General features: G+C 41.5%; 1 protein-coding gene and 1 long non-coding RNA gene across 3 annotated transcripts in view; one reads left to right on the top strand and one right to left on the bottom strand.

The window, feature by feature from the left end:
* LOC120245230 overlaps positions 1-9,575 on the bottom strand; it is a 17,251-nt gene extending 7,676 nt beyond the window's left edge. For both annotated transcript variants that reach the window (XR_005531735.1, XR_005531736.1), the window contains exons 1-3: positions 9,498-9,575; positions 8,243-8,447; positions 5,417-5,489 (exon numbers count right to left, since the gene is read on the bottom strand). This is a non-coding gene — a long non-coding RNA (uncharacterized LOC120245230). The remainder of the gene's footprint in view (positions 1-5,416; positions 5,490-8,242; positions 8,448-9,497) is intronic.
* A 1,840-nt stretch (positions 9,576-11,415) lies between these two features.
* Positions 11,416-13,592, top strand: ARL11 (ADP ribosylation factor like GTPase 11). The gene is made up of 2 exons (XM_039252195.1): positions 11,416-11,576; positions 12,367-13,592. Exon 2 carries the CDS (start codon positions 12,385-12,387, stop codon positions 12,931-12,933), a length of 549 nt encoding a protein of 182 aa, XP_039108126.1. The 5' UTR covers positions 11,416-11,576; positions 12,367-12,384; the 3' UTR covers positions 12,934-13,592.
* Positions 13,593-13,953: the final 361 nt, after the last annotated feature.

Below are 13,953 nucleotides of genomic sequence, written 5' to 3'. Positions count from 1 at the left end.
CCCTCTTCCTGCATTTGGCAAAACAGGAATAACCTCAAAAGTGGTTTAAAAGGCAATAGATCCAGCAGGTGGCTAAATGGAAATCTTCTAACACTTGTTACAAATGATTGCGGACAGGTCATATGCTGATGCAGTTTTGAAATGCCACTCCTTGGGGCGCCTGGGTGGCTCAGTTGGCTAAGCGTCCGACTTCGGCTCAGGTCATGATCACACGGTTCGTGGGTTCGAGCCCCGCATCAGGCTCTGTGTTGACAACTAGCTCAGAGCCTGGAGCCTGCTTCTGATTCTGTGTCTCCCTCTCTCTCTACCCTCCCCTACTCATGCTGCCTCTCTCTCTCTCTCTCTCTCTCTCTCTCTCTCAGAAATAAATACAACATTTTAAAAAAATAAAATAAAATGCCGCTCCTTTTCTTTGGTCCTATTATTATTTCTCTTCCTACCGCAGCAAACTCTGAAATATTCATTTCACATATAAGTGGGTAGAGCAATTAAAAGGAAGAGAAGCTTTTTAACATTTGAGAATACATTAAAAAACCCTTAGCACCCTTTTCTCTCTCTTTTTGAGGGGGGGGGAATGGAAGGTTCATGAAGATAAGCTCACACATTGGTGTGTAAATGTATTATTCCCACCTAATGGGTTAACTGAGATGGGAACATTAACCCTGTGACTCTGCCAGTATCTCTTTTGGGAAAAAAAGGGGGTTCCAGTGGAAATCCAAGCTCCTTTACACTCCAGATTTCTCCTCACCTGTTCACTTCCCCCAACCTCCACATCTTTCCCAAGCATGGGTACATATATACCAAGCTCAGGAATACCATTTGGGCTATATATTTTTTTAGAGGACATAAGTATATAAATAATCCTATATTGTGTAAATATCCATTCCTTGAAGGAGTTCTCTGCCTTCCCTCTAGAGCAGCCATTAATCCCCTTCCTATCACTACCTGTGCAGCTAGGTAAAATTGGCCCAGGGAAGGCAGTTACCACTCCCTATTCCAGAAAGTTCTCCTTCAAATGGTCTAAATCAGCTTAGAGATTGGGGCATATATTCTGGTTCTTGTCCATTTTCCTCTTTGGTCTAAATGCTCCTAATCAGTACTTTCTTATAACTGAAGTGGTAAGTGGAGGAACAAGGCCACTTAATTTTGCTTAAAGAGCTCACCATGTGGTCTAATTTAATCTAGCTCAGCAGGATTCTATAGTGGGATTTGAAGCTTTAGAGAAATTAAATGTGTTACTTAGTTCACCATTGTCTACATTCCCTATTCATGCTCCTTTGTGTGAAAAATGAATGTATAGTTTCTATAAGAAAATTTTCACATTTTAGAAAATCATTCTTTTTCTGTGAATCTCTTTGAGGTATGTGCTGGATATTGCCAAATACTATCAGTCAAATTACAATTTAGGAAGAAAACTGTCCCACTTACATTGTAAAATATTCCAAAGATTTAATTCCCAAAGTTTAGAATCTAAATAATATTTGGTATTGTGTAGTAAATTTCATCTGTGTAAGCCAGATTTCACAAATCTGGCAATATAAATTTACCCTTAAAAACTATTCTCCATATTACTCAGTCAAAAGAAAATGAGACCTTGCCGTTTTAAGACAGCATGGATGGATCTAGAGAATATTTGGCTAAGTGAAATAAGTCAGACAGAGAAAAAGAAATACCATATGATTTCACTCATATGTAGAATCTAAATTAAACCGAAACAATGAACAATTAAAAAACAAACAGACTCTTAAATACAGTGAACAAACTGGTAGGTAGTTGCCAGAGTGGAGATGGGTGAAGGGACGGGTAAAATAAAGAGGACTCAGAGGTACAAACTTCCAGTTGTAAAATAAATAAGCCATGGAGATGAAAAGTACAACATATGATCAATAATATCATAATAATGTTGGGGTGCCTGGGTGGCTCAGTTGGTTAAGCATCCGACTTCAGCTCAGGTCATGATCTCACAGTTCGTGGGTTCGAGCCCCATGTCGGGCTCTGTGCTGACAGCTCAGCCTGGAGCCTGTTTTGGATTCTGTGTCTCCCTCTCTCTCTGGCCCTCCCCTGCTCACACTGTCTCTCTCTCTCTCTCTCAGAACAAAAACATTACAAATTTTTTAATAATGTTGTATGGTGACAGATAGTGACTATACTAATAATGGTGAACGATGAGTAATGTACAGTACTGTCAAATCACTAAGTTGTATACCTGAAACCAATATAACATTGTATATCAATTATACTTAAAAAAAAAACACCAAACCTATTTTCCATGAATTATACTACTTGTCTATGAGAAAAACAAATGATAACTGCTGTTTCTATCTCTACATAACCTAATCTGAAAGGTCCTCAAATTTAGAAAAGATATTTGTCCAAAATCTGGAGAAATATTACACTACAAAAACATTAGCAGCATTACCACTTAAGACAGCATGGATTTTTCTTTTTTAATAGCCACACATTCTTTGGTACTCCTCCAACTGAGAGACAGAGTCTATGTATCCTCCCCTGGATTCCAAGTGGGCTGATCATTTGCTTGTGACTAATCAAATGCAGCAGAAATAGCCCTTTGTGACTTCTGAGGCTGTTCAGAAAAGGTGATACAACTTCCCACTGGTTGACTGTGGCACTTTTAGAGCCAATACAGTAATAGAATGTGATATAGACAGTAAAAGCATCCAAACCCACACCTACATCTCAATATATAAATTAGTGTACAATAAAGGTATTTCAAGTTAGCCCAGAAAAAAGATGGCTTTTTCAATAATTAGTATGTATTCAGTTCATCTGTTATTGGTTCTTTTGGCATAAGACTCAGAGCCTGGAGCTTGTTTCTGATTCTGTGTCTCTCTCTGCCCCTTCCCTGCTTATGCTCTGTCTCTCTCTCAAGAATAAACAAACATTAAAAAAAAAAAAAAAGACTATCCATAATATTTTCCTTGTCAGTTTTATTTGTCTAAAATTGATAGTGAAGTACCTTTTTTATCCTTCATGATTTTCTTTTCTTCTTAATCAACCTTAACAGTTTATTGATCTTATTAATCTTTTCAAAGAACCAACTTTTTTTAATAAATTTTTTTTAATATTTTATTTATTTCTAGGAGAGAGAGAGAGAGAGACAGCGTGAGCAGGGGAGGGTCAGAGAGAGAGGGAGTGACAGACTCTGAAACAGGCTCCAGGCTCTGAGCTGGCAGTCAGCACAGAGCCTGACGCGGGGCTTGAACCCACGAACTGCGAGATCATGACCTAAGCAAAAAGTCAGACGCTTAACCGGCTAAGCCACCCAGGTGCCCCTCAAAGAACCAAATTTGACTGTGTTCATTTTCTCTTTTTTTCTATTTAGTGGATTTTCATTCTTGTTTTGATTATTTTTTATTTCTTCTGCTTATTTTGTATTTAGTTTGCTTTTTTTCTGTCACTTAATTGATTTTACATCTTTCTTCTTTTATAATATAAGCATTTAAGTGTATAAATTCTCCCAGGCTATAACTCACAAATTTTAACATGTTGTATTTTCCTTTTTATTCAGTTCAAAATATTTTCTTTTTTTAAAAATTTTTAATGGTTATTTATTTTTTAGGGAGATAGACAGAGTGTGAGCTGTGGAGGGACAGAGAGAAAGGGAGACACAGAATCACAGAATCTGAAGCAGGCTCAAGGCTCTGAGCTGTCAGCACAGAGCCTGATGCAGGGCTCGAACTCATGAGTGGTAAGATCATGACCTGAGCTGAAGTCGGACGCTCAACCAACTGAGCAATCCAGATACCCCTCAAAATATTTTCTTATTTCCATTGCAATTTCTTCTTTGACTTTTGGGCTATTTAGAAATAGGTTAATTTCCCCCAAATTGGGGCGTTTTACAGATATTTTTCCAGTATTTATTGCTACCTTAATTCCACTGTGGTGACACACAGGAATATATTCAGTGTGATTTCAATTCTTTTATAATTATTGAGACTTGTAGCCCACCATATGATCTATGTTGGTGAATGTTCTATGCTCCTTCATCTGTCCACAGTGTAATCATTGCACACATTAACGATCTAGCATTCTATCCCAAGGTGGCAAATAGGAGCCAGGAGAAGCAGGCTGGTGAGCTCCATGCTGGGAAACAGACTACGTAATACCCTGAAAAAGGCAGACTTCACTAACTCAGAAAATAGAACATGAACCCTCTGGCTGTTACAACACATCCTCCACTTGAGGGTCCCCTATCATTATTCTACTTGGTTCCATGGAACCTCAGAAACATGCTTTAAACTAAGCATCCTGTTTTTAAAAATTCAGAGAACAAAAAAGAATCCTTGGGGGGGGGTGGGAAGAGATATAATAGATGAAATGAAAATATAATGGAATGGTTGAAAGATAATGTTGAAGAAATGTCCCAGAAAATGGAAAGGTATAAGAAGGGAAAGACAAAATATTAAAGATTAAAAAAAAATTTTTTTTAATGTTTATTTATTTATTTCGAGAGAGAGAGAGTTGGGGAGGGAAGAGAGAGAGGGAGAGAGAGAATCCCAAGCAGGCTCTGTGCTGTCAGCACAGAGTCCAATGCAGAGCTCAAACTCACAAACTGTGAGATCCTGACCCGAGCCGACAGACATCAAGAGTCAGGCACTTAACCGACTGAGCCCTCCAGGTGCCCCAAAGATTTTAAGTAATCTCTACACCCAGTGTGGTGCTCAAACTTACAACCCCGAGATCAGGAGTCGCATGCTCCACTGACTGAGCCAGCCAGGCGCCCCAGAAAAAAGATATGTTTTAAATTAGAGAATAAGTAAAAATTCAGCAACCAAATAATAGGAATTCCAAAAAGAAGGAACATACAAAATGGAGGAGAAAATTCAAGATGTCCCAAACTTGAAAGTAATTTACTTCTGGCAGTAAGAGATAGAGGAAAGGGCCCACTAAGTTTCCAGCATCACGGACAAAAATAGATTCATTCTAAGATACATGATATGAAATTTCAGAATTCCTGGAATGAAGTGAAGATTTTATAAGCTTCCAAGGAGAAAGAAAGTTACAAATGATGGATCAAGAGTCAGTCTGGTTTTAGGTTCTCAACACCAGGAGTGGAAGCAACAGGACACTGAAGCAATGCCTTCAACGTTCTAAAAGGAAATGATTTCCATCCTAGAATCTCATATCAGACAAACTATTAATAAATTGTTAGAGTTTAAAAAAGGCATTTTCAGGGGCCCCTGGGTGGCTCAGTCAGTTAAGTGTGAGACTTTGGCTCAGGTCATGATCTCACAGTTCCTGTGTCGACAGCTCATCCTGAGCCTGCTTCAGATTCTTGTCTCCCTCTCTCTCAGCCCCACCCTGCTGGTGCTCAGTCTCTCTCTCTCTTCCAAAAATAAATAAACATTTTCTTTAAAAAAAGACATTTTCAGAGCTTCAAGGTGTAAAAACTTACCTCCCACGGATCCAAGAAGTTACTGAATATGTGCTTCACTAAGACAACCAAGTGAACCAAGAAAGGGGAAAATCTGCAACATAAAAGGAGGATCAGGGCTCCTGGTGACTCAGTTGTTTAAGCATCTGATTTCAGCTCATGTCGTGATCTCATTGTGAGTTGGAGTCCTACATCAGGCTGGGATACTCTCTCTTCCGATCTCTCTGCCCCTCCCTTTGCATGTGAGCACGTGCTCTCTCTCTCTCTCTCTCTCTCCCAGAATAAATAAATAAACTTAAAAAGAAAAAAAGGAGGGGTGCCTGGGCAGCTCAGTCGGTTAAGCGTCCGACTTCAGCTCAGGTCATGATCTCGTGGTTCATGAGTTCAAGCCCAGCATGGGGCTCTGTGCTGACAGATCAGAGCCTGGAGCCTGCTTCAGATTCTGTGTCTCCCTCTCTTTCTCCCCCTCCCCTGCTCACACTCTGTCTCTATCTCCCTCAAAATAAATAAACATTAAAAAAAATTTTTTTAAGAAAAAAAGCAGAGACTCCAACACAGGACAGAGGTCAAGTGAATATCAAAGAAGATGTACATATGATTTAGAGAACAACTAATTCTTAAGAGACAGACACAATAAAGACTTATCACCAAACTATCTGCTGTCATTATAGTCTCTTTCCCTGGAAAAAAAAAATTCCCAGGCAAACCTAGTTTGGATTCTTATCTGTATTTGACAGGCCTAGATCTTGCGTTAATGAGTAATCAAGAGTCCCCTCCTCTCCATGCCCTACAGCCCGGACCAGCTGATAGTCCCTTTGCCTCAGGAAGTGTTCTGATTTGCTCATTGCTGACAGCTGGAAGTGGGCTTTGCCGTCGAATATACAGCAGAGTCCATTCCTACTGACTGCATTCCCACTCTCCCACCAGGAAGGCCTGCCTGTGGCCTCAACTGTGGTTAAGTCCTATGCTTCCTAAGACTCTGTCATGACCTTGCACACGAACACACTAACTGCCGAGAGGGGGTTCTTACAGAACTCCCAAGGAAGCAAAATGCATACTATGACTCAGAGACTATCTTCACTTTATCTTCTGTCTAATAATGGCAATGTTCCTCTTCAGTAAGATTTGTGCTTGCTTCTCAGCGACTGTACTGATCCTTTTTTACATATATTTATATGAAAATAGTTCACAAAATGATATAAAATTAAATGAGAATAAAAAAGAAAAAACTAGGCAAGTTACTTAATCATTTTTACCTCAGTTTCCATATCCATAAAAGGCGACAAAAATAGTCTTACCTGTTAGCTGTTGGGGGGAGTAACTAAACAAACATAGACAATGTGTATGATACAGATTAGGGGCTCAATCGGTGATAACTATCTTTTAAACTCTCAACTTAATAAGATCATTCCTTTAATGTGGGAGTATGTGTGTGAGTGTGACTGTGTGGTGTGTGTTTGTATATATACAGAGTGTGATAAAGGTAAAGCAGGAGTGATCTACACTGCGGGAGGTAATAGCAGATTCTGGTGAAGGGAAAAAATATGAAACATGACAAGTGCCAGGAGCCTTGTAGGCCTGTGAGCTGAGGCAGAATCAAAGATGTGGCAAACTGGAATAGTTTATGCCTCTTATATATGCTTCTTAGATTTGACTATGGAAAATTTCAAAGGCATGCAAGATAAGGAGACTAATATAATATACCCCTGTCTACCTGGCTTCAACAAGTATCAATTCATGGCCAATCTCATTATATTATATCCCAAGCTACTTTTTCTCCATTACCAGATGATTTATAAACAAATCTCAGAATCATGTAATTTCATCTGTGAATATTTTAGTATTATGCTTCTTGTATTTTTTGTGGCCTTTTCATTATTTAATAAATCCTTTAAAAAAATAATAACAAAAAGATAAGTGAATGTGAGTTAGTATATATATGACCATGGAAAGATCTCATAAATGTATTATTGTTCAATAATAATAAGTTATATTAATTATATAGTAATAAAATTATAATAATTAATTAATAATAAAAATAATAAATAAGTTACATATATCACAATTATATTTAAAAAGACTTAAGCAAAAAAAAACAAAAAAAGGGGAAGGGAATAAGATAAAATAAGATAAAAACAGAGAGTGAAGCAAACCATAAGAGACTCTCAAATACAGAGAACAAACTGAGGGTTGCTGGTGGGGTGTTGGGTGGGGGGATGGGCTAGATGGGTGATGGGCATTCAGGAGGACACTTGTTGGGATGAGCACTGGGCGTTGTCTATAAGTGGTAAATTGCTGAATTCTACTCCTGAAATCATTATTTCACTATATGTTAACTAACTTGGCTTTAAATAAAATTTAAAAATTAAAAATAAATAAAAATAAAAAAATAAACAGTAAAATACATGCATGTGCTCCAAAATATGTACGTATATATATAGAAAGATAGTTGCAAAACCGTGCATCAAACTACTAATCCTGATTACCTCATAGGAGGGGAGTAGTGATTTAAAGAATGAACTTAAGAATTTTGTCCTGTAGGCATTTATATTGTTTGACACTCAAAGGAAAAACAATATATTCATCATTACTTATGTGATTTTTTTTTTTTTTTTCCAAAAGAAGTAAACACTTTGCTCCTAGTTGCCCAGAGAGACAGTAACTCATATGGGAAATGTTAAGAAGTCTCAAGTCCTGATTTGAGTTTCTAGCTACTAAGTGACCTTCCAACCTCCTTCCTAATCAAGTTTTGTTTTTTTGGTTTTTTTTTTTTCCTGCCAACTAAAAATACACTATCCAGTTCAGGAAATGTGGGTGATTAAATAGCAGCTGCTACTGAAAACCTACTTTGCATATTGAAACAACCTTGGAAGAGAAATAGCAACAGCTCACTGTCATCATCAGCTCCTGTTCTGAGGCACGGCTGGAGAGCATCACACTTTTGTCTTGGCCTCCACATTATCCTGCCTGCACATTTTCAGGAGACAGTCTCTGGCCACTGTTGTTATTGTTGTTTTCCTCCTCTTAGCGTCAGGAAACTTCCTGCAAATACCTAGATACAGAAGTCGAAACTGCTTCAGTGCAAGTCTAACATCCTTTAGACTTTTATTTTTTTTCAAGTTTATTTATTTTTAGAGAGAAACCATGGGGGGAGGGGGAGACAGAGAGAGAGGGAGAGAGAATCCCAAGCAGGCTCCACACTGTCAGTGCAGAGCCTGATGCAGGGCTCGAACCACAAACCACGAGATCATGACCTGAGCCAAAGTCAGATGCTTAACCGACTGAACCACCCAGACGCCCCACATCCTTTAGATCTTTCTTGCACTATTTCAGAAAGCAGATCACTCACTCCTATTTCCTTTTCCCACTTTTTGTTTTTGTTTTGGTTTTAGAGAGAAAGAGAAAGAGATTGACTGTCAAGATACTATTTCTGTTGGGAGGGAGACAGACAGGAGAGACAGGCACAGAAATTCGCTCCAACTTTGCCACGTTCCTCATTTGGTTATAAAGAGATAGCATCACCAGTAAAATGGAAACTAGGAATAGCAGAAAGGGGATATGAGTTGTTCTATAAATGTAAAACACTCACAAGCCCCTAAATGTGATAATAATTCTAAGTACAACTCAAAATGCAAAATAAATGCAGTTTAAGAGTCTGCAATATATCCTATATCTAATTGTAATATATGGTGTCATAGTCTTCATAGTCTTCATAGACAAGAATGACGCTGACTTCTCTCACTCATAAGGCATGCAGATGCGTTTTGAACAGTTTTGTTTTTTTTTTAAACTCATGTGATAGACTACACAGAGCTTTGCTTATAGCTGCTCAATAAAAATTCTATTGTACCTGGGTGCCTGGGTGGCTCAGTCAGTTAAGTGACTGGCTTCGGCTCAGGTCATGATCTCACAGTTAGTGAGTTCAAGCCCCATATCGGGCTCTCTACTGTCAGCATGGACCTGCTTCAGATGCTCTGTCCAACCCCCCCCCCCAACTCCCGCCCCTCCCCAGCTCGTTCTCTCTCTCAAAACAAATAAATAAACTTAAAAAAAATTCTATTGTGCCTATAAGATATATGAGTTGAGGGAAACTTAACAGTACCTAGTCTAATCTTTCTTCACAAGTCAATGGCTTCTTCAGCTTCTCTCTACCTCTCCTCGATCCTCAGGGCCACACAGAAGGAACTGGGGTCAGAGTGACGGCAGTGTTACTCCCTTGGCTCCCAGGCTCCAGGCACATCTTATTCTTAGCCCCTGTGTCCTTATTTTCTGCCCATCCCAGTCCTGCAAATCAAATCTTGGCAGGATTCATCAGCTGGACAGGACTAAGTTTCAGCTTGATCTGATCACCCTTTACCACAATAAGACAAACAAGCCTTCCTCCACAGAGGTCTTTAATGCTTTGACCCTGCTCTGGCATAATGACACAGATTCTTTGCTTGACCAAACTTTAGTCAGGCTCCTGAAACTTCTTCTCAGCCCATCGGTGCACTTCCTTGTAAAATCCAGTTTTATCAAGAACCCTACTAAGTGTTAACCAGAATGCCCCGCCCTTAATATCTAATTACCTCAATATCTGATCGGGTTCCTCATCTCCCACCATCCCCCAAGGTGAAGTCTGGTCACTTGACCTGACTTCAGCAAGAATCCTGTTAGGTCAGCTTAGCCAGAATCCCCCCAGAACCTCTTAGTAGTTTTCTATCTGCTGACCCCCGCCTTGATCCTTGGCTATAAATTCCCACTTGCCCAGGCTGGCTGCAAAGTAACAATAGCTTATAGCCACAGGCACCCGAAAGAACTAAACAACAGTAATGTCAATAACAACACAGTGGCATACATACCACACTCCGTGTTTCTGACTTTTCTCAACCACTTCCTCCTGTTAAAATACCCTATAATTACAACAGGATGTTTGCTCTTTGCAAAGCACTTTCTTAGTGTGTAGCAGACATGGTGAAAGAGGAAGAGATAAATAAATCCCAGCAAGATCTCAAGCAAATCATTTACCCTGAGCCTTTTTCTTTATTTGTAAAATGGGAGAGGCATAACCCTCAACTTGCTTCTTGACTTTTTAATGCAATGTATGGGAAAGTATTAAGCACCACACAAATGCTACTGGTTATGAGAGCCGAATCACTGCAACTGCAGATGCAAATTAGAGGGCTACGGAAAGAATTCATGGCTTCTGGTTGGCCAATTTTTTTTAATGTTTTATTTATTTGTGAGGGAGAGAGACAGCATGAGCAGGAGAGCGTCTCTGAGCTAGCTGTCAGCACAGAGCCCAACGCGGGGCTCGAATCCACGAACCGTGAGATCATGACCTGAGCCGAAGTCGGACGCTCAACCGACTGAGCCATCCAGGCGCCCCTGATTGGCTAATTTTTTAAAAATTATGTTTTCCAGGGGCGTCTAGGTGGTTCAGTCGGTTAAGCGTCCGACTTGGGCTCAGGTCATGACCTTGCAGTTCATGGATTCGAGCCCTATGTCCAGCTCTGTGCTAACAGCTCAGAGCCTGGAGCCTGCTTCAGATTCTATGTCTCCCTCTGTGGCTCGTGTTCTGTCTCTGTCTTTCAAAAGTAAATAAACATTTAAAAAATTAAAAATTATGTTTTCTGGAGGTATCATTGTTTGAGGGGGAAAACATGATGACTGTTGAAGAAAAAATTAAGCAGTAAGTATCACTGCCCACAGTTCCACCACATTGACGTAATTACTTAGTTTTTTTTTTTAATAGTTTACCTTCAACATATTGACCTATATTTTTACAGAGTGTTTTAGTCACACATAAGTCGTCTGGGCAGTTTTTAAAAGCATGCAGGATCCAAGCAAACAAAAGAATCTCCAGGCTCCAGAAAAAACATCAAGGCAGGTGTTCTGAGCTGCTAAGAAACAGGGCTGGTGTTAGGCTTCGCCCTTTCGAGAGCTAAGGAACCGGGGACATCTCTGTGGCACGTCCCCAGCAGAAGGACTGCCAGAGGAGTCAAGGGCTGAGGGAGGGGCTGATGAGCCTGCCCCGCCCCCAACCACCTGGGAAGGAAGTAGAAAAGGAGAACCAGCAACAGTCACAACATTTCCTTCACATCTCACTGTTGGGACACAAGGGACTGAGCTGAGAGCAGCTGCATGCAGGGAGACGGCCACCGAGGAGGAGCTTTTTCAGCCACAGTCTAATAACACAGAGGTAACTTTCATTTCCCTTGTACAGTCCCCGCATAAGGAAGAACAGAGCCTGCCTTATTTTCCTGCAGGAACAGCCGGAATATACAGATGTCCCTTCTCTCGTCCCAGCCAGGTTTCCCCTAAGTGGGGAACAGGTCTTGGTTTTAGAAACTGGGATTCTTGAGGAACGTGAGTTTTGCTCTAGAGGTAGTTTACCTTGATGAGGCAATAGAGGAAACCATTTTGCTCTGATAAATCTGTCCCCAGGCGACAGTATTTATAAATAGCCACTGTTTACTGGACACGGTGCTGGTTCTGAGGAAAGTTCCAGAGACAGCAGAAGCTTCTATGAGCCGAATGGTCTCTTCACTGGATGCACTGAACTCAAGCTAGCTTCCATTTCAGGCTTTAGGCTTCCAGAAGGGAAGTAGAGCCTGGAAGCCACAGACAAGCAATAACTGAAGCCATCCTTAAGTCATTTCTACTGAACTAGGTTATGTCTAACTAGACTCTCCTTTTTCCTCTTTGCTTTAACTCGCAAGGAAAGTGAGTCCACATCTGGAGTCTTCCAGGGCACCCTGCCCTCTTCTCTGACTCAGCTCCCTCCTCTCCTTCCCGAGATAGGTCAGCTCATGGTGACTCATACACCCTTACTTCCTGGCCCTTTCAGAGCCCAGGCCTGTGTTTGAAACCCAACCTTGTATAAACACTTCCTACGATGGGAGTCGAGCCTCTTCTTCCGTTTGCCTGCTTGCATTTGCGTTCCTTCAGGCAAGAATGGCTGACGTGCGCACTTGGCCTTTCTCCCCTAGGGGTTAGCAGTGGCCACCATGGGTTCTGTGAGTTCCCGAGATCACAAGGCAGAGGCCCAGGTGGTGATGATCGGCCTCGACTCAGCCGGCAAGACCACGCTCCTGTACAAACTGAAGGGCCACCAGACGGTGGAGACCCTGCCCACGGTTGGTTTCAACGTGGAGCCTCTCGAAGCGCCGGGGCAGGTGTCCCTGACTCTGTGGGATGTGGGGGGGCAGACCCAGCTCCGGCCCAGCTGGAAGGACCACCTGGAAGGCACAGATGTCCTCGTGTTTGTGCTGGATAGCACCGATGCAGCCCGCCTGCCCGAGGCAGTGGCCGAGCTCACGGAAGTCCTGGACGACCCACACATGGCCAGCGTCCCTTTCCTGGTACTGGCCAACAAGCAGGAGGCGCCGGCTGCCCTGCCGCTGCTTGAGATCCGAGAGAGGCTGGGCCTAGAGAGGTTCCGGGACCGCAGCTGGGAGCTCCGGGCCTGCAGCGCCCTCACCGGCGCGGGGCTGCCGGAGGCCCTGCAGAGCCTGAGGAGCCTCTTGAAATCCCGCGGCCGCTGTGTGTCCACGTGAGCGCAGGCGCGGGGCGGGGTTGGGGGCGGGGAAGGGGGGAGGAGCAAGAAGACTGGATCCCCGCAGAGCAGAGCAGGTGTCTGTGGTTCCTTGAGAATCTGAAGCTCAGTTTATCAAACGAGAAGTCCTTCTGTGCTTGGACAGGATATTTTCCTCTTGGGGCTTGTTGTCACTAGTGTTAATGTTGAAAATCAACTCTTCTTTGAATAATAATACTCGAAGGGGAAAAAAATGCCTCCACACACTTCATTTAGTAACTCATGACCAAGGGTGAACTGAGCAATTGTACTAATACAATAATGAATAATAGTTGCATGGCAATTAAGACCTAAATTCATACAGGGAAAGAGGTTTCAAAATCAGATTAGAATATCATCTGGACATGGTCACAATCTTATGAGTGATTTTTCCCAGGGAGCCCCTGGGTACATGCTGAGATCACTCCGAGTGCAAGCAGCCAGGGCCAGCAGAATTGAGTAGGTGACTCTGCCCCACAGAATCTTGGGTTTGGAAGTTCACAGCGGGCATTGAGCCCTGGGCACGAGGGTGGTGTTAAGACCTTCCAAAATTTATCCTTTTCTCTGATCCTGGTTAATTCCTCTCTACTTTTTTTTTTTTTAAGTTTATTTACTTTGAGAGAGAGAGACAGAGAGAGAGAATCCCAAGCAGGCTACACACTGACAGTGTGGAGCGTGACACAGGGTTCAAACCCATGAACCATGAGATCATGACCTGAGCCAAAATCAGGAGTCAGTCACTTAACTGACTGACTACGCAGGAGCCCCCTCTTCTCTACCTTTTATCATCTGATATTGGTCTTTTTCTAAACTGTTTCATTTTTATCTTTTTTTCTTCTCTTTTCTTATAGAACATATTTTTCCTTAAAGATCAGATTAATCAAAGATTTCATTCATTTATTCATTCATTTAATAAAAAAAAGTATTGAATTTGGGCAAAAGGCACCAAGTTTTTAGTTATGAGATATCAGGTGTGAATTTTGAAAATACATATAACAAATGC

The sequence above is a fragment of the Hyaena hyaena genome, unplaced genomic scaffold (assembly GCF_003009895.1).
Source record: "Hyaena hyaena isolate Hyena2069 unplaced genomic scaffold, ASM300989v1 scaffold_410, whole genome shotgun sequence".
NCBI classification, from domain to species: Eukaryota; Metazoa; Chordata; class Mammalia; order Carnivora; family Hyaenidae; genus Hyaena; species Hyaena hyaena.
Note: the sequence above shows the minus strand (reverse complement) of the source record. Positions and strands in the feature narration are given on the sequence as shown.